At 41.4% G+C, this 25,419-nt stretch overlaps 2 protein-coding genes across 3 annotated transcripts in view; both read right to left on the minus strand.

Annotated features, from left to right (window-relative positions):
* Positions 1–11,204, minus strand: part of Zbtb11 (zinc finger and BTB domain containing 11) — a 32,694-nt gene extending 21,490 nt beyond the window's left edge. Inside the window, exons 1-4 of one of the 2 annotated variants that reach the window (XM_028760286.1) lie at positions 10,688–10,748; positions 9,848–9,967; positions 4,036–4,271; positions 2,400–2,631 (exon numbers count right to left, since the gene is read on the minus strand). In XM_028760286.1, the coding sequence (XP_028616119.1) occupies positions 2,400–2,631; positions 4,036–4,271; positions 9,848–9,860 (481 nt within the window). In that variant the 5' untranslated portion in view covers positions 9,861–9,967; positions 10,688–10,748. Of the gene's footprint in view, positions 1–2,399; positions 2,632–4,035; positions 4,272–9,847; positions 9,968–10,687 lie in introns of both variants that reach the window. The other variant, XM_028760285.1, reaches the window with a different exon arrangement.
* Positions 11,205–14,187: 2,983 nt separating this feature from the next.
* Positions 14,188–19,368, minus strand: Rpl24 (ribosomal protein L24). Its single transcript, XM_028760262.1, has 6 exons — positions 19,312–19,368; positions 19,128–19,203; positions 18,565–18,675; positions 16,097–16,233; positions 15,579–15,642; positions 14,188–14,312 (listed from the first exon to the last, which is right to left on the minus strand). The coding sequence occupies exons 1-6, from the start codon at positions 19,314–19,316 to the stop codon at positions 14,232–14,234; spliced, it is 474 nt and encodes a 157-aa protein (XP_028616095.1). The 5' UTR covers positions 19,317–19,368; the 3' UTR covers positions 14,188–14,231.
* Positions 19,369–25,419: the final 6,051 nt, after the last annotated feature.

Below are 25,419 nucleotides of genomic sequence, written 5' to 3' on the forward strand. Positions count from 1 at the left end.
CACACACACACACACACACACACACACACACACACACACACACACACAAAACATTTTCATCAAAAACAAACAGAGCTACTAAGGCAAGGTACTTCTATGTATCTTGGTAGCAACTTCTATGTGACCTAGTGAGGAAAGGAATCAGAATAAAATAAAATAAAAAATACCCAAGTCCAAAGTGAGAAGTTCTAAATCCACAAAATAAGCACAGTTTCAACCCTGCAGCTCCCTGCGGGGAATACTTTCCAAAGGTAAGAGATGGGGAGCCCTGTTCTCAAGACAAATGTCCAGCAAAAATCAGTGGCAATGACTGTCAGTTTGAATAACTCAGAAAGCAGCAGCTGGGCACTACCATGACAGAGAGCCTATATTAAAACCGAGCTCCCATACATACCTACAGACAAGAGCAACCACAAGCAAGGAAGCCACAATCTGACTAGATTCTATCAACTTTAATACCAATGTTTCTCAAAATGGTTTATAAAACAGAAAATGAAGAATCACTGCTCATTCTATGAGGCCATCATTACCCTGGTATAAAACTGGGTAAGAATGTGCAAACAAAACAAATAAAGAAAGAAAACACAACTATAGACTAATTTTCCTGGTGAACATACAGATACAAAAATTCTGAGCCAAGCATAGTGACACATAGCTTTAATTCCAGCACTTGGAAGGCAGAGGCAGGGGTTCAAGTGGGTTCCAGGACAGCCAGATCTATGCTTTTTTAGAGACCCTATCTCTTTAAAAAAAAAAAAAAAAAAAAAAAGATGGGGGGAGGAAAAGAAAAAAAATCTGAACAATATTGTTGTAAACTGAACACATTAAGAGACCAAATGTAAAAGAATGTTATCTTTGACTGCAGCACTCAGGAGGCAGAAGCAAGCAAATCTCTATGAATTTGTGTCCAGCCCGTCTATACAGTGAGTTCCAGGCTAACCAGAACCACATAGTAAGACCATGCTTCACCCACAAAAAGAAGACATTAATGCCTCGTGAACCAATTGGTTTGATTCCAGGGATTCAAGATTGATTCATCAAATGCAAACCAATAAAAACACAATACAGCACACAGCTATAACTGAAACAACATGAGAGCAGGGCATGGTAGTCTGTGTCTTAAATTCTAGCACTCACGAAGCTATGGCTGGCATGTGAATCTCTGTGAGTTAAGGTCAGCATGGTCCACATAGCAAGTTTCAGACTAACTAGGGCATTATAGAGACCCTTTTCTCTAAAACTGGAAAGAAATAGACTAACCACATAGTAATCTCAATTGATAGCAGAAAGGACCTTTAACAAAGTTCAACATACTTTCATGATAAAAGCCTCAAATAAACTAGGAATGAAAGGGCATGCTATCTATCTTCAACAAATCTATAGACAACATTGTACAAAAGAAGGACTATCTAGAATGAGACCAGAGATTGCTGTCCACTCTCCATTCTTTCTGAATATACTGCCTGAAGTCTTAGATCAATGAATCCAGAGAAAAAAGTACAAGTCATAAAGAAAATTATCCTTATTTGCAAATGACATGATTCTATACTTATACTCTTAAGAAAATAAAAACAAAAAAGAGAAGACACTATTATCATTGAAAGGCTCTACCCTGTTCATAGAGTAGCAGAACTAATACTGTCTAAATGGCTCTGCTAAGTGAAAGCAAACAGATTTTGACACTATCACATTTTTACAGAACTAGAAAAACAATCATAAATTCATAAGAAACACACAACACCTGATAATAACCAAAGTTATACCTAGCAGAAAGAACAATGCTGCAGTTTATCTTAAAACCTGCTCTGAATTATAGAGCCACAATAACAAAAACAACAAAAAGCATGGTGCTGGCATAGAAACAGACTCCTGCAACCTCAATGGCCCAAATGGGGTAAAAGACTGAGAGAACTAATCTCGGAAAATATAGGTGTAAAGAACTGGTAGAAGCAATAGAAAAAAAAGACATCTGACGGAGACTTCAATATACATGTATGTATACACTAACAAGTACATTTACCACACACACAAAATTACACATACAAGTACAATATATAAAATCCTATGTTCCACAACCTGTCGGGCATGGTTGCCCACACCTTCAATCTCAGTGCTTGTGAGGCAAAGGCAGACAGATCTCTGAGTTCAGAGGCTAGCCTGGGATATAGGGTGAGTTCGGAGGACAAGGACAGCCAGGGCTACAAAGAGAAACAAAACAAACAAAAATAAATGACAGCCTTTGCACAACACTATTAAAAGCCTTGCTTTAAAGGGGCCTTTCCCTTGAGAAAACAGGCCTCCATTTTGCCATCAATTCTGTTTGTTTGGAAGATACATATCTATTTATTTTCTAGAATATACTTATTAACAAACAGCAAAGGGTATTAGAAAAGTCTTACCAGAAAGATCCACGACAGCCTCGTGACTAGAAACTGCTCCTTTCTCAATAAAAAGATCTCGAAAATATTCACTATTAGCTGACAGAACAGATTTATGAGCTTTGTACTCTTCCCCTTCAATTAACAATGTGACATCACAGAACTGGTTGGAAAGTCTCTGTTCATTCAGCTGTTTCAAAACTGCCTGGCAATGTTTTGGAGAAGACCGTTTTACCACTCCTTTGGTGTCAACCTGTCAAAATATGTTTGAGATAAGAGGTATATTATATATATCACCCACGTATACCCATTACTTTTAGCAAGCAAACAATTTGTTATTCTTTCTTTATTATCTATATACATAAGATAGCATTACTATTTCCTGCCTTTTTAAAAGACAGGATTTCTCTATGTAGCTTTGGCTAAGCCTGAACTCATTATGTAGACCAAGTTGGCCTAGAACTCCTCCCGCCTCTGCTTCCCAAGAGTTAGGATTAAAGACATGAGCCCTAGTATCCACCCACAATGTTTTACTTGATCCTATACAATAAATAAATAAATACATAAATAAATAATAAAAATCCTATCCTTTTTGTTGCCTTGTTTTTCTGGTCAAAAATTTGATGATGTATGACATTAATATAGACACCTCCCCAAAAAAAAATGAATAAGTAAACAAACACAACTAAAAACCATGGTTGCACATGCCTTTAATTCCAACATTTGGGAAGTAGAGGCAGGTGAGATCTGAGTTCACGGTTATCCTGGTTTAGACAGAACGTTCAAGGACAGTCAGTGATACATAAAGAGATTCTGTCTCACAAAGAATAGTAAAAACCTAGAAAGGAAGAGAGGGCTGTGGCTCAGTTGATAGTGTTTACTTAACACGTATGAAGGCCTAAGTTCGATCTCAGCACCTCATAAACCACAATCTGTGGAAAATAACTGTAATCCAGCACTAACAGAGGCAGGAGTATCAGAACTTCAAGGTCTTCCTCACCTATGTAACTTGTTCAAGGCCAGCATTGGCTACATGAGACCCTGTCTCAAAAACACCCACCAAGCAGAAGTCTCAGTTTAAGTAATTTTAACTTGTTATGTGACCCACAATTTAATTCAGAAAAATATTCTGTATGCCTGTATCAATGTATCATTACAGAAGGGAGGAGTTAAAATTCATATACTAATTACAAACACATAGGATACTACATTAATTGTGAAGCATTATGTTCAATGAAGAGTAATAACTGGTTTACATTTAGCTCATTTAGCTTATAATATAGTAAACAATTAACATGTCTTAAACAATAAGCTTTACTTTAAACCATTGATTCTCAACCTGTGGATACTGGCCTCTTTCACAGGGGTCCAGTATCAGTTATCCTACATAGTAGATATTCACATTATAATTCATAACAATAACAAAATTATAGTTCTGAAGTAGCAACAAAAATAATTCTATGGTAGAGGGTCACCACAACACAAGGAACGGTATTAAAGGGTCACAGCATTAGGACGGTTGAGAACCACTGCTTTAAACAAATACATATCTTTCAGCTTCAGTTCCCATAGTCAACAGTGCTGATTTCTTAGACAAACAAGTAACAATTAAAAACCTTGAAGACTGAAAGGAGGATATAAATAAAGTACCACTTACAAACACAAGTTCATGTTTAGATACTGGCTTCTTTTTTGAGGACTTGGAAGCTGTGGTTGGAGGTGAAGTAAAGTTGCTCAGGTCATCCTCTGACTCATTACTTTCTTCTCCAGATTCAAGGTCCAATCCCAATTCTTCCAACATTTCTGAAGCATCTGATATTGGACGGGAACGATCAAGTTTCTCCTGACATTTGCTACATTGTTTTATGTAATCTTTAACTTGCTTTAATATACCTTCAGTCAAAAACAAAACAAAACAAAATTAACATCAAATTTAAGTGTTCCTACTTGAAAATGTATCACTTTTCTTAAAGATTTATTCATTTTATGTACATGAATACACTGTCACTGTCTTCAGACACACCAGAAGAGGACATTGGATCCCATTACAGATGACTGTAAGCCACCATATTGTTGCTGAGAATTGAACTCAGGACCTCTGGAAGATCAGTCAGTGCTCTTAACTTCTGAGCCATCTCTCCAGCCCCTGAATATATCATTTAATGTACATACTAATTTATGTTCAGATGTTTGCTCACATTCATTAAAAAATGTAGAGTGAATTCTTCAGAATGTGAGATAATAATCAAAACTATCTCAAAATAAAGTATATAAATGTTGGTTTGTTTCCACATTGAGATAAGACTTTTTCTTGTTTATTACCAAGTATTCAATTTACTCTGGCATGAGATGATTATATATCCCAGTCCTTTTCTGTGTGCATTACAAGGTATCCATGAAATAAAATACAGTTACATACTACATAATTATGTTTCTGTTAGCTATGAATCAAATATATGACAATGCTATTGTAATATACCCTTAGATTCTTATAAGTACATTATGTTCACAAAACTCTAAAATAACCTAATAATAACCTAATAATAAAATAACCTAATACATTCCTCAGAACCTATAACATGGGGCTGGAGAGATGGCTCAGCGGTTAAGAGCACTGACTGCTCTTCCAGAGGTCCTGAGTTCAAATCCCAGCAACCACATGGTGGCTCACAACCATCCGTAATGAGATTGGATCCCCTCTTCTGGTGTGTCCGAAGGCAGCGACAGTGTACTAATAAAATAAATAAATAAATAAATAAGAACAAGAAAGTTTTTAAAAAAAAAAAAAAAAAAAAAAAAAAAAAAACAAAAAAAAGAACCTATAACATACTCTTGTTGTTAAATATATGTGAAAGAAATACTCGACTATCTTGACTTATACAGAGTTAATATGGCTCAAGCTATAATAAGAAGTAATTTTTCCCGATTATTTTTAAAAAGCTGCCACTATACTTCATGCAGAACTAAGTCTATTGGGCTGGAGAGGTAGCTCAGAAGTTAAGAGTGCTTGCTGCTTTTCCAGAGCACCTGAATTCATTTCCCAGCCCATCAAGCAGCAGCTCACAATTGCCTGTAGCATCAACTGAAGTGGATCCCTCTTCTGGCTTCTGTGGGAGTGCACACCCACATGGCACACACGCACGTAAATACACAAGAATAGGGTTGTTTGTTTGTTTGTTTGTTTGTTTTGAGATGGGGTTTCTCTGTGTAGTCTTGCCTGTCCTAGAACTTACTCTTTCAGATCAGGCTGGTCTTAAACTCCACCTCCAGCACTCAGCAAATTTGGGGTTTGTTTTTTGGTTTTTTTTTGGTTTTTTTAAAGAAATAAATTTATTATTAACCTTAAGTCTTTCGGATACTATCATACCACTCTGTTAGTCTCTAGGTCTATGTCTTTTGTAAATGCTTCTTGGATAAACTTATAAACTAAACCTTAAGCTGTGTGTGTGTACACATGCACTAATTTGGTACTGTTTTATAATAGAGCATCAAAGGCTGAATGATTTGTAATGAGAGTTTATTTGATCAGTTCCTGAAGCCGGGAAGTGAAAAACTAAAGGCCAACATTTGATGAAGGCATACCTGCATTTCATAACAGAAAAAATATGGCAACCAACAGCTAGAGGCTGACTCCTCTGTCATTCCAAACCTATTCTCCATAATGAACCCCACTTTTGTTATAGTGACATTAATTACTTAAAGGTATCATTGTTAACAAGGTATTGAATTTCTAATATACGAATTTTGGGTTAATACATTCAAACCACAGCAAGTAAGTCTATTGTGAACCAACAGGTTTGGCAAAGTCCTAGGTTCAGCAGATCACTGTAGAAGTGAGTTTTTGTTTTGTTTTTCAAGACAGGGTTTCTCTGTGTAGCCCTGTCTGCCTGGAAACTCGCTCTGTAAACCAGGCTGGTCTCAAACTTAAAGGCATATACCACCATCTATAAAATAAAAACCTATTTCTGAATTTATTAGTGCAGTGAATAGATTATTTTTTTCTTTTTTCTTTTTTTTCCAAGACAGGGTTTTTCTGTGTAGCCCTGGCTGTCCTGGAACTCACTCTGTAGACCAGGCTAGTCTCGAACTCAGAAATCCACCTGCCTCTGCCTCCCAAGTGCTGGGATTAAAGGCGTGCGCCACCACCGCCCGGCCGAGAAACTTTTTTCTTATAAAATGTACTTACTTTACTATGTGTGAAAGTCAGAGGACAACGTTCAGAAGTTAGTCCTCTTAGTGAGGGCTCCAGGGACGCACTGCACCCAAGCTTTCAGGCTTCGCAGCCAGTGTCTTTATCTGATGAGCCATCTGACCAGCCTTAGTGCAGCAACTTTAAAACCTGATTTTCTTAAAGGTCACTCCTTTTTTTTAAAAAAAGATGTACTTGTATTTTATGTGTCTGAGTAGTTGGCTTCATGTATGTATGTGTATCACATGTGTGCCTGGAGACCATGACAGAATGTTGGTTCTCATAGAACTGCAGTTACAGATGAGCACAAGCTGCCATGTCAGTGCTCGGAACTGAACCCAGGTGGTCTGCAAGATCAGCCCGTGCTTACAAGTGCTTACCATCCTTCCCTACCCTGAGTAAAGCCTGCTGTACCGATGTGTACAGTCTGTGAAGGCAAAACACGCGTGCTCTGGGGCTGCACTGCTCTTGCAGCATCTACTGCATACACGCATACACAATCCTCCAAAACAATTAAAATAAGGACAGTTGGAGGGAGGGCGGGCTCAGAGCTTTAAAGCACGTGATTGCTTTTGCAGAGGACTCATGTTTGTTTCCCAGCACAAACATGGTGGATTACAACCATCTGTAACAGGAGCCAATGCCCTCCTCTGGCCTCTGTGAACATCAGGCATGTACATACTTAAATACAGACAAAACACACAAATCTTAAAATTTAAAAAAAGGTAATAGCCGACTGTGTTCAAGGAGCTCTAGAGAAACTTCATCAAAAGTATCTGAACAAGGATGAAAATGGCAAGAAAACCCATGTCCATGTCCCTGTCTACTACAAGAATGTCTGGAACTATTTTATGACTTTACTCTTATGCTCAACTCTTAAAAAAAAAAAAAAAGTCAAAATTAAAGTCAGGAGTAGCTCTGCCAATGGGAAATGAAGAAACCAGATTTTTAAAAATCAGATAAAATCTACTTAAATTTGTCACCTAGTGTTTTCTAATGTTAATTCACCATATGACTTCTCTAAAAATGTCTTTTAAACCAGATGGTGGTGGTACATGCCTTTAATCTAGCACTTTGGAGGCAAAGGCAGGGGGATCTCTCTGAGTTTGAGGCCAGCCTGATCTACAGAGTGAATTCTAGGACAGCCAAGACAACACAGAGAAACCCTGCCTCAAAAGAAAAAAACAAAATAATAATAATAACAATTTCTTTTAAGAATTACCATAAATAAATTTAAGTGTTTTGCCCACTCATATGTGCACGATGTGTTTGTCTGGTGCCCACAGAAATCAGGAAAAATTCCAATCTCTTAGAACTGGAGGCACAGATGGGTGTGAGCCACTGGGCAGTGCAGGGAACTGAACCTCAGTTCTCTAAAGAGCAAAAAATGCTCTTAATCACTGGGCTATCTCTCCAGCCCCAAGATCTCTTTTATAAACCCTCAAATATGGCAGAATTTTTACTCTATTATGCACTCAATATTCTTGCAATTACTGTTAAGATTTTATGTGATGAGACAAAATACCTCAAAAATACTGTTTAAATCCCAGCGCATGTAGGTTCCTATGTGTAAGAGCAATTTTTACTCCTCTGAATTAGACACAATATTAATCAGTTGTCAGAGACCTCAACAAGAATTATTCTGTTTTCATCTAGAACTTTGATATACTCACAGCTCATCAAAAACAAAACAAAGACTCTCCCCCCTCAAAAAAAGCCAGAAGCAAACAAACAGCACTAAGCTTAGTACAGTGGGGTATGCCTTTAATCCCACTCAGCCAGAGGTAAGATCTTTGTAAGTTTGAAGCCATCCTGATCTTCACAGACCAGGATAACCAGATCTATAGAGACCCTGTCTCAAACTAAAATTAAAGAAGATAAAATAATAGCACAGAAAAATTAACAACATATTTTATGAGGGCATCTTGTAATCACTGCTAAGAGCATATCTTGAGGTTAAGACAGTTACAATATGATGGCTGGATGCTCTTCTGATGTTTCTCATAAAATAACTATTATCTAATGAGAAACATTTAAACTACATATCATAAAAATGAGGCTGAGGCATTTATATCTACATTGTGCTTAGTCTTTCTGTCTCTTTATGTTGACGCTCCAAGCATTTACCAAGCTCCACCTCCCAGGAAATCTCCTTTTACATTTAGGAAAACAAACGGTTTTTATGCTCTTCAGTGCAAGTTTCTATATTTTCCCAACAAGGTCCCCTGAGATAGTGCTTTGGATATCAAGTTACAAATAAAAGACTCTTCATAGAGTAGAGTCAGAGAGAAAGAAATTCTACACTGAGTACCCTTCACAGCCTAAAATTTTAAAAACAAAACAAAAAAAACTGGTTCTGAAGAGATGGTTCAATAGTCATCTGATTATGGAGTCATCTGAAGAGCACTCTTCCAGAGGACCAGTGTTCAATTCCCAGAACCCACATGGTGGTTCGCAACTTCCTGTTAATTCCAGTTTCGAGGGATCCAATGCTCTCTTCTGGCCCTCATAAGTATCAAGCACACAGCAGTACACAGATACACATGCTGCCAAAACACCCATACCTGAAATTAATATTTTCATATTTTTTAAAGTCTAAAACTTTAAGTATCAACATGTCACAAAATCCCACACCTGACTCCTGTGATAGGATAGTCATATGCAGGCACACTAAAATTACTGTTTAAAACTACCTCAAGGTAAGTGTATAAATATAATATACATTATAAAACATATATGATCCTTTGTTTTAGAATAGGGCTATTTTCTCAAGACAGTTCATTATACATATACATAATATGTCCTAACTTGAAAATAATTAGAAAACTTCTAGTCTAGCCTGGCATAGAAAGACCATTTTCTCAAATAAAAACAAATAAACAACAACAAAAACCTGTTCCTAAGCACTTCTGTTGAGCCGGGTAGTGGTGGTGCACGCCTTTAATCCCAGCACGTGGGAGGCAGAGGCAGGCAGATTTCTGAGTTGGAGGCCAGCCTGGTCTACAGAGTGAGTTCCACGACAGCCAGGGCTATACAGAGAAACCCTGTCTCAAAAATTAAAAAGAAAAAGGTCAAGCTTTTCTGCTCTTGTTTGCTTTCCAAGGGATCAAAAAGTGTTAGGGTCATTATATTCTGACTCCCAAATAATCAGCCAAGTCTGGTGGTACAGGTCTGTAATCCCAGCTAGTGAGGCATTCAGATCCTTAACTCAAGGCTAGTCTGAGTAATTTAGTGAGGTCCTGCCTCAAATAGAGAAATAATCAGTCAATAAATCAGTTACCTTTTCTCAACATACACAGTGTTACACAGTTCCCGGGGCCATTTTCACAAAGTAAAAAGAACGGTAGTACAGCATTAGGAAACAGGATCCCATATCATCACCGTGACTGGTGCGTCAGGGCTGTAATGTCAACACGTGAGAGGCTGAGGTGGGAGGATTGCTATACTCAAAACAAGAAAAAATACGACAAAATTTCCTAATAAAACCCCTTATGGTATTTCGGTCTTGTCCCATCTCCCAAGAAAAAGAAGGATCCGACAGTCTCCGTAAGGCTGCCTAATGCTCTAAAACCAGGACTCACGACGACTGCGAACCATTACTCCTAATAATCACAGTACTCCTTTTTTCTATGTCGCAGTTGCAGAATCAGAGAGATTTGGACCAAGCCCAAAGGCCAAATCCGAGCGGCACTCTCTGGAGACCGTAGCCAGGGTTTGGGCCAGCCTTCTAAAGCAGAAAGGACAGAGAGAGAGGGTAGGTAGGTCAGCCTCAGCCTCTCAGCTTCCTACCATGCCCCGGGGGCTTGAGGGGGCGGGCCCAGATAGGCCGCGCCACGCCCTCCGCCGGCTGGCCCGGCCCCGAGGGAAGCCCCCGAAGCCCCACCCCGGGCGAGGGTCCGCCCCCAGCCTCCAGGGCCTCCTTCCTGTAGGGAAGTGCGGCTGCTTTCGCGTCCCCCACTCGCTCCGCTCGGTCCCGCGGCTGCCGCGCAGCCGAACGCCACCTGGCTAGGGCACAGCCGTCCCAGACATCAGGCTCGCGGGTGCGCACGCAGGCCTCGCTTCGGGCCATGCCCCGCAAGCCTGCGGCCGGGCCTCCCCCTCGCCCCGGGCCAGCGCTCACCTCGCCACCAGTACGTCTTGGACAGGTCATGCCAGGTCTGATGCCGGGTGTGGTGAGTGCCTCCAGGGCCCAGGTGTGCCGCCTCTATGAGGCCCTGGCGCCGCTCCGGCTGCAGCACGACTTCCAACTCCGCAAACGTCTTGCGGTGCCGCTGCCGCCGCTGGTAGTAGAGAGTCCCGCCGCGCACTACGTAGCAGGCGGCAGCCTTGCGGATTTTACGCTTGACATTGCCCTCAGTGCCCGGTGCATAAGGCTCACGTTCGTTCGTCAAATAGCGCAGGATGGCCCGATAGCTTTCCTCGCTTGACATCGCTGGTGGCAGCGCCCTTAGGGCGCCTGTCAGTGGTAGGGAAAGGCAGACAGCGCTCTGGCTCAGTAGAGGTGCAACAGCAGCGGCAACACTTTAAGGAGAAAAGGCTACGCCTTTGGTGGGCGCTCTTCGAGGGCGCCCGCAGCGCGAAGAAGAACCGACGACCTGGTAACCAGGGGGAACTGCACTTCTGCAGCGCGCGGGATCCGCTGGCGACTGACAAAATGGCTGCTGCACCACCGGAAGTGACGCGCGTGCAAAGGCGGGGCCAGTGACCTGATTGGAGCACTCTCAGTTTCTGGCTCGGAGGGAGCCGGCGGTGTGACGTCAATACTGCAGGAGGACATTTTGGAAGAGGGTACGCTCTCTCTGGCGGATACAAGGGTCTTTAGCGGACATCTTAAGTCCTGGCAGTTTCCTCCCCCACCTCCTCCCTTTCCTTTCCCACGCTCTCTGAAAAGCCACGTGTTTGAGCTGTTCGGTGTTGTTTCCCTAAGACCCTCCCCGTAAACGGTAATTGAGTCGATTTTTCTGTATACTTTGAGACTAGATATACTAGATACCACCGATTTTGAAACTGTAGCAACTGTTTGCCACTGTCTGAGCTTCTGGGCCAAAGACTGTCGCAGTATTATCAAGCATTAAGTGCTTCAATCTTAGGAATTATCCACTTAAGAATTATTTGCCGGGCAATGGTGGCGCATGCCTTTAATCCTAGCACTTGGGAGGCAGAGGCAGGCGGATTTCTGAGTTCGAGGCCAGTCTGGTCTACAGAGTGAGTAGGACAGCCAGAGATACACAGAGAAACCGTCTTGAAAAACCAAAAAAGAAAAAAAAGATTATCTCCAAACTAAGTAATTTTCTAGAATCATCACCATGGTGATGACTATGTAGGTCTAGATTATTTTTAGATGATTAAACTACATGAAGATGTAACCCAGATTTACCCTTCCTGGTCTCAATCAGCTGCTTCCATGCAAATGCCCGGACACTTGGCGCTCATTTGTTCAATCTAGGTTCCAGGCTTCTCAATCCAGTGATTTTAGCTGAAGCTATTTTTCTGTTTTTCCTGCCTGGAGGATACCTACGTTATCTATGAGGCTTTTAAACGTTTATGGGACCACAAGTGGGGAACAAGCAGGTGGCAGTTGGCTCAAAAACAAATGATTAGAGTGTTTCCATAATATATAATGGGAATGAAGAGTAAAAATGCAGAACATCCGCCTCCCAAAAGGTTCAGATACAGGTTTGCACAGGGTGTAGATTCATGACCTTTCTACTACTTTTAAAAAAAACGCTAACAGCCGGGCGGTGGTGGCGCACGCCTTTAATCCCAGCACTCGGGAGGCAGAGGCAGGCGGATTTCTGAGTTCGAGGCCAGCCTGGTTTACAGAGTGAGTTCCAGGACAGCCCGGGCTATACAGAGAAACCCTGTCTCGAAAAACCAAAAAAAAAAAAAAAACGCTAACAAGATGTTTGAATAAAATCTTGACAATACACATAAAAGGATGTGGCAAATACTACTAAGAAAAACACCCACCTACTAAGCATTTGCAGGTAACAGGAGCTGTTACTAGTCTTGTTTTCTTGCTTTTTTTTTTTAAATCAAACTTTCCTAAGAAAAACCAAACTTTAAACTTGTGTTTATTTCTAGTCCTTTGTGGACTACATGGACCATGTCAACTCTTCTTCAAAAAGACTGTCCTCACAAAGGTCTGCGTTCCATGTACTAGAATATTTACACAAATTAATGGTTGGTTGAGGAAAAGATCTTGCTACTAGACTGATCTCAAACCCTTAACAACCCTCATACCCTCATTTTTTAAAAAAGATTTATTTTATGTGAGTGCATGGTCTCTATCTTCAGACACACCAGAAGAGGACATTGGATCCCATCATAGATGTTTGTGAGCTATCATGTGGTCACTGGGAATTGAACTCTGGCAGAGCAATCAGTGCTCATACCACCGAGTCATCTCTCTCCACCCCATACTAAAGATTCTTTTTTTGAACTCATACTTCAGATTCTTGAATGCTGAAATTACAGTTTCACCTGCTTCGTCTTTTATTTACACATTAGCATGCTGACAAACTGGGGGATGGAAGCTGGGTAATTTGGGAGGGGGTCAGCTGAGAGGATCTCATTTACTCCAAGGTCGACTGAATTTCATCATATACACAAGATGACCTTGAACTGAGGCCTCCAGCTTACAGGCAGACTCAATCCCACTAGAAAGAAAACTCAAAATGTAACATGGCTTTGTAACGCAGCCCAGGAAACAAGTACAATATATATACCATTATTTAAGCAATATCGAAAGCTAAACACGGTAGCATACAACTGTAATCAAAGCACTCAAGTAGGAAGATTACTGAGTTTCAGGCCACAATAGGCAACATGTCTCTTACGCTTTCAAAAAAAGGGGGAGTTGGGGGGGGGGGGCAGTAGTGGCACCATACTTTTAATCTCAGATGTAGAATTCCAGGCCACAGTGAGAGTCTCAACAGAAAAAAGTCCAGCAGGATGTTTAGGTACACTCCTATATATAATGCTGACAGGTGACAAGACAGTCTTGAGGCTTCAGAGGTCTTGAATCTTAAAACATGAGGCAGCAGTGGTCTTCACTGAAGCTCTTTGTGGAGGAACAGATTGAATAGTTCTAAACTAACTGCTAATGGTGAGGTACTGATCATAGAAGGCAAAACATTAATACTTAAAGGACTGAAGAAGCTTTGCAATAGAAAAGTAGTCTTTAATGCTTCCCATATGCATGTGACTGTGTTTGATCCCTAGCACTGAAAACCCTCAATTTTTAGGAGTGATGAGTTAAGCGGTTACATGAAACCAAGGCTGGCCTTGAACTCTTTTCATGACTCTAAAGTGCTGGGATCATAGCCACACTCCAGACACAGCTCTCAACCAAATCATTTTGTTTCCCATCTCTTCAACTAAGGTTGTATTAGGAGGCACTGTAGCTGAGATGTCCCGGAACTTGCCTCTGCCTCCTGAGTGCTAGAATTCAATGTGTGTCACCATACAAGTGAGGAATAAACATTTTTTAGATGGAGATTGGACCTAGGAACTCAGTCAAGCTAAGCATACAGTCTGTGGCTAAAATGCCTTGCCCCAAGTAAGAATACATGCTTTTGTTGAGAAAAAACAAAAAAAACAAAAACGATCAGCACCACCTAGAGTTAAAGACAGATCTTTATTTCCAACTCTGATCTACCAAATTAGCGTTTCCCACCAACTCTGGGAGCAGAGACCTTCACAGGCTTCACAATCTTTTGTTTAGGTGCTGCCTTTGTGGGGGCCTGTAAAAAAAAAAAAAAATCACATTATTCAATGGAATTGTTACCTTGCCCTTACTGTTCAGATTCTTTACATACCTTTCACTGTCTTAATTTAACTGCATTAACAATTTCAAAGTAACTAGCTTTAAAGTTCTCTTCCACCATATAATAGATATTGTTATAGATTGGACAGTAAGATAAATGAGGGATCCTGAACAAAGTTTGGGTTTTCTGAAGGATATCCAGGCTAGCTTTGATCCTGTCTCCACTATTCAAGTGCTGGGACTGGAGGCTCACACAGCCATTTAAGAATGATGTATTTTGCGGGGCAGTGGTGGCTCATGCCTTTGATCCTAGCACTTGGGAGGCAGAGGCAGGCAGATTTCTGAGTTCGAGGCCAGCCTGGTCTACAGAGTGAGTTCCTAGACAACCCTGTCTCGATAAACGAAATGATGTATTTTTATTTTGGACAAAGCACACCACAGCACACTGTACAGATCATAGACAACTTGTAAGAGTCAGCTCTCCTACTACTTACTATGGTTCTCAAAGAGCAAACTCAGGATACCAAGCTTTGCAACAGGTCTTACCTGCTGAGCCAACTTGTTAGTCCAGAATTTTCCTTTCACCTTATAGGTCCCCAAGAACAAATTAGGGCTGGTACAAACTGCCTTTACTAGCAGTCATCTTGCCCATCAAAGAATGAAAAACTGGTATTAATTCTCTGGCTTTAAAAAATTATTTTTTGAGACCAGGTCTCTGTAGCTCTGGCTGGCTTCACAGAGATCTGTCTTCCTCTGCCTCTCAAGTGCTTGTATTAAAGGTGTGAGTCACCACCTCTAAAGCTTTGGCTTTAAATTCTTAACTAGTAGAAAAAGCTGGGCAAACTCATACTGTTGTACCATTACTCAAAGTATAACTTCAAAACAATGTCTAAATACACAACAGGCAAGCTTAGTACACAGGGATACACACTCATGAACCAGAGCTAGGCAGCAGGATTGTTCTTTAGGTAAGACTAGTTGACAGTTCCAAGCCAGCCTGAGTTATAGTAACATCTCATCTCAGAAAAAAGAACCCCACTTACCAAAAAAAGGGCAAAGCCAGCTTTAATTCCCCTTTTCTATTACATCTAAAATTAAAACTCACTAGAAACCAGAGATACAACCATTCTATCTAGAAATTACCTACAACCGTTTCCAGTAGAAACTTGAACGTGCATTTTGCTAACCCTTGCCTTAAGGATGAAATTTCCTATTTTAAGAAACCCAAGATCCCCGTAGTTACCTTGGCAGCAGCCATTGCTGTTTTCTTTGATGCCTGCTTAGCCTTTTTTGCTTCCTTGGCAGCCCTGTAGTGTCATATAAGTAACATGAAACAAGACACTTTACTCTTTAAGAACACAACTTATTGGTATAAAGCTAGAGTTTTAGACAAATGGGATCACCATCATAAATCCTGTAAATAAAATCCAAAATCCAGAGACAAGAATGACAGCAGACATTATATAGGTGGTGGGGCTGTGGCAGTTAGCTCATAAATCTAAATCAGCCAGGGCTTCATTGGGAGAGCTTGGCAAAGAACCCCACAAAAAACAAATCCAAAGAGTTTCTAATCAATTCCATTATCAAGTCAGCTAAACATTAAATTGTACAGTAACTACTTAAGTTTAACAAATTATTTAGAGTATTTGCTTGTATGATGCTTCTAACAACCAACAGTCCCATGAGATTGGGTTTGTGTACCACAAAAACCACCTCAAGTCAGACCCATAGCTGGAATGTTCATGGTAGAGCAATCCTTACCGTATAGCCTGCTCCCGCTGAGCTTTCCGAACTTCTGGTTTCTGATTCCTCTTGGCCATTATATCAGCAAGAGATGCACCCGTGATGGCTCGCTGGAATTTGACTGCACGGCGGGTCCTTTTCTTTTGAATTTCTTCCTACAAATCGAAGACTAGGATTTACTAACCTTACTCAATGAAGTAAAAATTAAAGTCAAAGAACTTTATTGAGAAGGAGGCTTTCTGGGACACGTTTTCTCTTTATAGTCCTAGAACTCTGTAGACAGTCATGTCTCTGCTGCCCCCAAGTGCTAGGATTAGAGGTGTGCAGGCACCACCATGTCCAGCCCCTTGGTCAAAGAGCTCTTAAATTTTATACCCAACAAGTTAATTTCAGGCCAATTATATGAAATAAATTGCTTTCCAGGTTATAAACTGTTTTAAGGTTGTATCACAAATAATGACCATTTTTACTACTGAAAAGGGACAAAAAGTCTTGAACATTTAGGAAGAATGGCTCACTTAGGGAGTTTAAAAATCATTTTAGGGGCTAGGTAGATAGCTTATCAGTTAACAATACTGGCTGCTCTTACAGAGGACCCGGGTTCTGTTCTCAACACCCAGATAGTAGGTCACAACTCTAGAACCACAGGATCTGACACTGTTTCTGACTTCTGCAGGTACCAAGCACATGCAAGGATCACTTATAAGCATGCATGCAAACAAACATTCACACATGAAAAATAAGTCCAAAAAGCAAAACATTAAAATGTTTTAGCCAAGACTGCTTACAGACTTAAATCTACTTATGAAAAAGGCTTAGGCAGAGAACATATGTGACAAGAAAACTACCAAGCTTTAGTATCCAGAAATCCAAAGTTTGCTTTCAATTCTATACTGGAAACCTATAGTTATTATAAGAAACAAGTTCTCACAATGCACCTCCTAAGTCCAAGAATAACTAAGTACTCTTGAAGAACTGTCTAAGGTAGATGCATGCAAAACTACCCTTACAGGAAATAAGGGTGTTATTCTCATCGAAAAGAAAAATATACTAAGTTTGTCTTACAGAGAAAAATGACAGAATTTGTTTCATGATTTCTTACTCCAAATCCTTCTTACCATTACTCTCCATTCCTCTCTCCTTACATTTCAGTCTTTATTAATCTGCCTATTTCAGGCACCTCATAAAAGTGAAACAATGTAGTCATCCCTTTGTCTGGTTGTATCACCCCTCTGGTGGTTGATCTCACAGGGCTGGGATTTACCACATGAGGAACTGCATATAACTGTATTAAAGCATTAAGAAGGCTGAGAACCATAGCTCTAACCTGTTTCTTCAGTCTACAGTTTTGTCAGAGCTGGCTGGTTTTCACCCTTTAAAGAGGAAAATATCCCAATGCATATGTATCTTATGGCTGAATATCCCTAACCAAAAACTTGAGCCTTTGAGGAACAATCACCACAAACTGAAAACTCTACCTACATTTGGCTTCATGAAAGGGGTTGCTGTCTGGGAATACTGTGTTTTTAAAAAATCACTTTCAGGGTAGATGAGAAATGGAGTGGCTTCTTATTTAGACTTGGGTCCTGTCACCAAAATGCCACATATATGTGCAACTATTTTTAAGAACTCCAAAGCCAAGCGCTTTCTGGCTTCAAGCATTCAACTGATCATACCACCTCCTTTTATGGAGATAGGGTTTGTAGCCTTGACAGGCCTTAAAGTCAATTCTCCTGCTTCAGCATTCCAAGAGTTCAATACCAAATTAGTTGATTACTTGCTTTCAATACCAAGAGTGGAACTGTCAGATGTTAGAATTAAAAATTTTTTTACAGAGTAACCCTGTCTCAAAAACCAAAACAAATAACATTTTGAGTTAACCAAAAGGTTTACAACAGCTGTCTCATTTTACTCTAGGATTTCTGTTTCTCACCAATACCTGTAAGATCCCTGCCCCCCACCTTCGGCATCCAACAGGATCTATTAAATATAATTAACCGTTTTTCACTAACTCTGTACTATACGTTCTGCTTTTGGAAACAAGGTCTTATGTAGCCTAGGCTGACTTTGAACTACTGATGCCCCTGCTTCTACCTCCCATAACACTGGGATTACATGAATGGGCCATCATGCCCACTTGACATATTTCACATCTGGTACCACTTATTTACTACACTACCCAGCTAGAATCAACAAGGCTCACACATGCCAAACCTATCTACTAGCTGCCGTCCTACCACACTTCTACCCAAAGCAACACCTACCATCCTAAGGGCCTCAACCCAAATGAAGCTTAAAGAGGGGAATCCTTTCAAATTTCAACACACAACTCTGAAGCCTATGGTACACAAGGGAACACTAACAAGTTACTTTGTCTGATGGCTTAGTTTAAGAGCACACTGCAGTCTTGTTTAACCAAAATCTAACATGTCAAAATCTAACAGTCTAATTTTAAGAGTCTAGCAAGCTAGCTGTATTCCACTTACCGACTGTCCTTTCTTGTGTTTTCTTCTGTAGAGGACAGTCCAGTTTATCTGCCGAGGATTCCTTTTGGAAAGGAATGCGGACTCACATTTTGCATTAAGAAACTGGAAAACCTGCAGTTAACAAATTCATATTCAAATTAGTCACTCCTTTTACACAAAGTATGGACTGAGACAGAAGTCCTTATACAGTTTTATTCCACTTCTCTCATCTCAATATATTAATATATAAAGGAGGCAAGATATCTGTGACACAAATGACAGTTGGCATCAGTGTTTCGTCTTTTCTCAGGAGCAAACAACTCTACACTAGACGCCAAGGGTCGGGTGGCGCTAAACTGTGAAGAAATCTGGCTCTGAGCCCTCTCAGACTCCAAAAGATCTGAAGCCCATTTCCCGTTCCCATGGCTATTAGTTACATAGAGCACTCATTTCCAGCCTGGTTCACACTCCATCCATATTCACTCAAGTTTCCCATCCCACATGCGGTCCCCGGGGCCCTGAGACAGCAGACCGTTCTTTCGCTCGCAGGGTCCCGAGCAGCGCTCGGCACAGCCGGCCTTTACCTTCCCGTCGGTCCTGGCGTAGCGCCGCCCGTGTCCCGGGTAGATCTTGTACCCGCTGAAACTGCACAGCTCGACCCTGTAGGGAAAAGCCGAAGCTCGTTAGTATGTGCACTGCAAAAAGGAGCCATGCCCGGGTGCTCTGCCTCAGGATGGAGGCGGATTGGGATACCAGGCGCCCGCTTACTTCATGGTGATAGATGTCGGCCTGCCGGGGGAAAGATGGCGAAGAGAAAGAAAGAATCATGGGAAAACACCTTATAAGGCAAAGGGAGAGAATCTCCTCCCTAAATTCCCTTTTTTGACCCCCGGCGCCCTGTGATGATGTCACTTCCGAGAGCCCAGTCTCGGTTTCCTAGCAACAGCTTTCTTCCTAAATTTTTGGCGGGGAGTGGGTTTGAGATGTTCATTTAAGGTCCAAGTCGGTTCTTGGTTTAGGTTCTGTGTCATTTTATATCCCCCAGGCTAGTGTTCTAGAATCTGAAACCAGCATTTCTCAGGAATTAGGAACAACAACAACAAAAAAGATAAGAGTGTTCTACGTGTCTTTTCTCCTCTTACGAAGCCGCGGACGATTATCTCGCAGGTAAAACCTGGTCACATTTTGCATTTGGCTTTGGATTATTCCTTGAAACAAAATTAAATCATAGCGGCCGACAGTATGGGCTAGAGATAGCACGAGTGGTACGCAAAACCCCGAATTAAATCCCTACCTCAAAAAAATAAAAATAAAAATTAGAGCCCGCCACTGTGGGGCAAGGTTTTAATCCTAGCCCACTGGGAGGCACTCGCAGGCTGGTCTGCATAGTAAGAGAGTGCCAATGGTACATAGTGACACCCTATATCGAAAACTAGAAATAAGTAATCACTTGTTCAAATAGATAGCCCGTACTTTTAATACCAGCACTCAGGAACTAAGGCAGGACTACCACAAGTTTGAGACCAGCCTTTGTTACTGTGTTAGATGCTGTCTCAAAAACCTGAAGGTACGGGTTGGAAAGCTTAGCAGGTTAAGTAGAGTACATACAACTAACTATTGAAGAGGACCAGAGTTCAGCCGCCTGTAACTCCAGCTCACTGCCTGACCCCGAACTCATGAGTGTACTCACACGTACACAAAAGGAAATCTTTTTTTTTTTTTTAAAGCTTTGTTAAGCAGGGCAGTGGTGGCTCACACCTTTGATCCCAGCACTTGGGAGACAGAGGCAGGCGGATTTCTGAGTTCGAGGCCAGCCTGGTCTACAGATTGAGTTCCAGGACAGCCAGGGCTATACAGAGAAACCCTGTCTCTGAAAAAAAAAAAAAAAAAAAAAAAAAAAAAAAAAAAAAAAAACCACTTCTGGATATTTAGCAGGCAGAGTTGAGCAGATCCCAGAGTTTGAGGACAGCCTGGTCTACAGAGCAAGTTCTAGGATTGCCAGGGTTATGTGTAGCCTGTCTCAAAAAGAAAACAAAACCACAAACAACTGGAAGTGCAGTCCCCATAGAGAAGCTTGGATCAGGACAGATGACAACTTGGGATAGGACATTCTCAGTGAGGGGAAGAGATATGGCAGGAGCCAGCTGTTGAATGTTGTGGAAGGCTGCCAACTCTGTTTTAAATTACTGCTTACTAAAACAAATACAGTGATTAATATTTCCTGTTTTTATAAACAACTCAAACCGTTCTGTAAGTAGGCAGCTGAGAAATGGCTGAGCAATTCTAAGAAAGCTGTTAGTTATACAAGATGGTGCCTTTGGGTTTTTGGATCTGGAGGATCCAGATCAAGACCATCCTCTGCTACGTAGTCTGAGGCCAGCCGAGGAAGCATTTTTGAGATCCTTCCTCAAAAGTTGAAAGGTGGAAGATGGGGAGACGGATCAGTGGTTACAAATGCTTGCTATGAAAGCATTTGGAATCGGTTCAGATGCCTAGCACTCAGTAAAAGCCAGTATGGTGGAATGTACCTGTGATGCAGCACTGGGGATGCTGACACAGGAGGATCCAAGAGACTTGTTGACCAGCCAGTCCAAGTCCAGGTTCAGTGAGACACTCTGCATCCCAATTAGTTTTAACCTAGACACTATACTTGAGAGTGTCAATTGAGGTATTTCCCAGATCAGACCATCTTAAGGACATGCCTAGAGTTATTATCTTAATTGCTAGTTGATGGGAGAGGGCCCAGTCCATGGTGTGCAACACTGTTCCATGATTTCCCAGGTAGGTGGTCCTGGGCTGGCTATGAAGGCTGACAGAGAGCTAGCTAGGAGGCAGTATCCTGCACTGTTTCTGTTTTACCTTTTTGGCTGTGAAAAAAGTTCCTCCATAGGAGGTAGCGCTGTGTGGAATAGCAAACAGATCTGCCTCCAAGTAATGGCTGAGTTCTGTCCCTTCCTTCTGTCAATGATAAGACTGTAAGCTGAAATAAATGCCTTCCTTCCTTGAGTTGCTTTTGTCATGGCAAAAGAATAAAACTGAAATCCCTGTCTCAAAAAATAAGGCATAGAGGGCTGGTGAGATGGTGCTCTCTGACAAGGCTGACAACCTTAATTGGGTTCCTGGTTCCCACACAGTGGAAGGAAAAAACCAACTTCTAGGAGCTACCCTCTGACCCCCACATGCATGCCTTCTTCTAGGAGCTGCCCTCTGACCCCTACATGCATGCCTTCTAGGGGCTATCCTCTGACCTCCACATGCATGCCTTCTAGGGGCTATCCTCTGACTTCCACATGCATGTTTTGACAAGCACATGCTCTGTTTTACCAACAACAAATAAACAAAATGTAAAAAGGGCCGGAGATAGTAGCCCACTCTTTTATTCCTAGCAAAGGCAGCCAGATTGATCTCTGTGAGTTCAAGGCCTGCCTGGTTCAGTTCCAAGACAGACAGGTATACAGACACACATGCAGAGAAATCCTGTCTCAAAAAACAAACAAAAAAAACCATAAAAAGGTTCCCCCCCCACCCCCAGACAAGGTTTTTCTGTGTGTCTCTGTCCTGGAACTCACTCTGTAGACCAGACTGGCCTGGAACTCGGAAATCCGCCTGTCTCTGCCTCCCAAGTGCGGGGATTAAAGGCGTGTGCCACCACTGACCGGCATAAAAAGGGTTTTAAAATTTTTGTTGGAGCAGTTGTTGAGATGGATCAGCAGGTATAATGTTTGCTAGCACGCTTGATGACCCAAGTTCAATCCTCAGAACCTAAAGGTAAGAAGGCAAGAAGGCAAAACACAGCTTCACATAGCTGTCCCCTGACCGCCTATGCTTGCTGTGCCACACACACTCTCACAAGACACAGAGACACTTCATACACACAGAAAAAAATGTTTTTTTTTTATTTTAAAAATACAAAGTGCCAGCCGGGCGGTGGTGGCGCACGCCTTTAATCCCAGCACTTGGGAGGCAGAGGCAGGCGGATTTCTGAGTTCGAGAGTTCGAGGCTAGCCTGGTCTACAGAGTGAGTTCCAGGACAGCCAGGGCTACTCAGAGAAACCCTGTCTCGAAAAAAAAAACCAAAAAAAAAAAAAAAATACAAAGTGCCGATCCAGAGAGGAAGAAATCAAAAGGAGTCAGAAGGAGTTACCACATGCTCTCATGTGTGTGTTAGTGTACCTCACATGTACACACATACACCGTGCTTTTATATCTACCAATTTTAGGAAATATAGGTACAAGGACACATGTAAATTGTCTCCACTGGTTGTCCTACCTGTATTGAAAGGGAGAAAAGATACCCTACAGGGCTGGCAGCATTCATGATTTGCAAGGCTTGTATACCATCAGTATGGGATCCTTTCTCCAAAGGGTTGAAAAGAATACCATTGGAAGAACTAGAATATAAATCTATTAGCTTTCTTCTCAAATTTATTTCTCCATCTTAAACAGCATTTTCTTCCTTTGCTTTTTAATGTTATATTTTCTCACACGGAGACACAGGGACTACAGACTTTACTGATGCCCAGGTTCCTGACAAGTTTGTTTATCCCCACCAGCTGACCTAATCTGTCATCTCACTGTTCCACTTTTGTGTTGTTTTTATTTTTATTTGTCAAGACAGGGTTTTTTTCATTTAGCATTGACGGACTGTCCCGGAACGCCTTTGTAAACTAGGCTGGCCTGCCTCTATCTTCCAAGTGCTGGGATTAAAGGTGTGAGCCACCATGCCTGGCTATAATCTTCACTGTACTTCACTTTCAACAGACAAAGATGAAATTAAGCCTTTCAAGGTAGCAACAGCAGAGTATTAAATTCAATGGGTTTGTCCTTACCATGGTGCCTTGTGGAACTTCTCTGGTTGCTCTACTTATAGCTGGTTCTGCCTGTAGATTAAGAGAAATTAAAGAAACTTATTGTTAATCAGTGACAATGTATAAATCTTATTTAAGCCTCAGGTTGAACAAACACAACTGGAAAAAAATCATTAAAAAAATCTAAATATTGTTTGAGGCCAGTCTGGTCTACAAACCTAGTTCCAGGACAGCCAGGGCTGCACAGAGAAACCCTGACTCAGAAACTAAAAACAAAACCCAAAAAACAAAAACACTCCCCCAAAACAAACAAGCCAAACCAACAACAACAAAAAATAACACCACCACCAACAAAAAACTGTTAGTTGGGAGAGGCAGTGATTTGGTAGGGAAGGCACTTTCTGTGTTAATGGTAATATTCTACATTTGGGGTCTGGGATAATTATAGTTTATGTAAACTTGGGAAATTTTCATTTTTGTCCATTTCACTGAATACAAATTTTATTTGTAAATATTATAAGGGGTCTCTTAGTTCTTTCTGCAAGAAAAGAATTCATTCGAGAGAAAGAGTTAAAACAGACCTTTATTTAACCCTGCAAAGCAAGCACTCCAAAGGCAGGTTAGTGCAGAGGAGAAGGGAGGGAGGAAAGGGTGTGGTGAGTCTCAGCCCAGAGAGTTGAGAGTTGGAAAAAAAAAAAGAGGAGGGGGGATACTCATGAATATTTATAAGGTGGGTGGCTATTCACAAAGTAATGCTTTCCCAGATCAGAGTGTACTGGACCTCCTTTTTACAGTGTTTCTCTTCCCATGTTCATCTAGAAATGCCAGTGGGAGTGGGGATGGTGGGCAGTAACTGGACAGACACACATGCTTCCTCAGTGTACACAAGTGCCTTAGTGTACACTATTGTTGGGAGCCAACTCTTAGCCGAAAGTGGCTATCATCTTTACAGCCATCTCGAGCCATATACCCTGACAAGAGACTTGTTTCAACAGCCTGCAATAGCTGAGCGCACTCTGATAAACATCTTGTTACACTGTTTAGTGCCCCCAGCTGCAAGGTGCTCCTGGTATCCTTGGCTACAAGGCACATGACGTAGTGGCTTCAGTTGAGCTTGTCCACGAGGGCAAGTCACGTGGTAAAGGGTATAAATACCCAGGATTTCCTTTCTATTGAGCTAGAAGGTAGATGGAAGAAAGGAGGTGAGAGGTAGAAGGTGGAAGGTAGAAGGTGAAACGTGGAAGGAGTGAGGAGAATATAGAAGAAGAGAGGAGAATAAAGAAGAGACTTGAAGAGACTCCACTGGACTCTGTCTTGTATCTATCTTTTGCGTCTCTTGCCCCTTTTTCCCCCTTCCTCCGTCCCCACTCTGTCTCTTGCTAGACCCTGACCTGGACCGGAGCAGCAGAACCAGCCAGCCTTTACAAAGTAGCAGAACCTGACGGCCGTTACAAAAGAAACGGCAGTTACACACTATGTGGCAGGAACCCTTAGAGGTAGCACCAAGATACAACTGGGGTTTTCTTGATTATATCTAATTTTTTAAAAAGTTTTTGAGATATACTTATTTAATGTGTAAGGGTATCTTGCTGCACATATATCTATATACCATATGCATACAGTATCCAATGCATACATTGGACCCCCTGGAACTGGAGTTTCAGACACTTGTGATCCACCATGTGGGGGCTGGGAATCCAATCCATAACCTTCAGAGGATCAGCCAGTGGTCTTATCTACTAGCCATCTCTTCAGGCCTATTTTATTTTTCTTATTTTATCTTATCTTGAGATGGGGGTCTTTCTGTAACCCTGTCCTTGGAGCTCAATATGTAGATCAAGGTGACCCTGCCTCTGCCTCTACCTCCCAAGTGCTGGGATTCAAGGCCTGTACCACCATGTCTGGCTTTTTTTGTTTTTTGTTTTATTTTAACTATACAAGATTTCATAATTAATCTCATGACTGTCAGTAAAACATTTTGTTTTAGTTTTTGAGACATAGTCTCTTAGCCCTGGCTGTCCTGGAACTCACTATGAACATACGTAGATCAGGCTGCCTGCAACTGACA

Source organism: Grammomys surdaster, unplaced genomic scaffold (genome assembly GCF_004785775.1).
Source record: "Grammomys surdaster isolate TR1022 unplaced genomic scaffold, NIH_TR_1.0 126398, whole genome shotgun sequence".
Taxonomy (NCBI): Eukaryota; Metazoa; Chordata; class Mammalia; order Rodentia; family Muridae; genus Grammomys; species Grammomys surdaster.

What these genes read in the sequence shown, in the direction of transcription:
- Rpl24 (XM_028760262.1), bottom strand. An exon ending in ACGCCAGGACCGACGGGAAG is followed by an intron (nt 18,676 to 19,127) that starts GTAAAGGCCGGC and finishes TGTTAACTGCAG; the next exon opens with GTTTTCCAGTTTCTTAATGC. An exon ending in CAGCGGGAGCAGGCTATACG is followed by an intron (nt 15,643 to 16,096) that starts GTAAGGATTGCT and finishes ATGACACTACAG; the next exon opens with GGCTGCCAAGGAAGCAAAAA.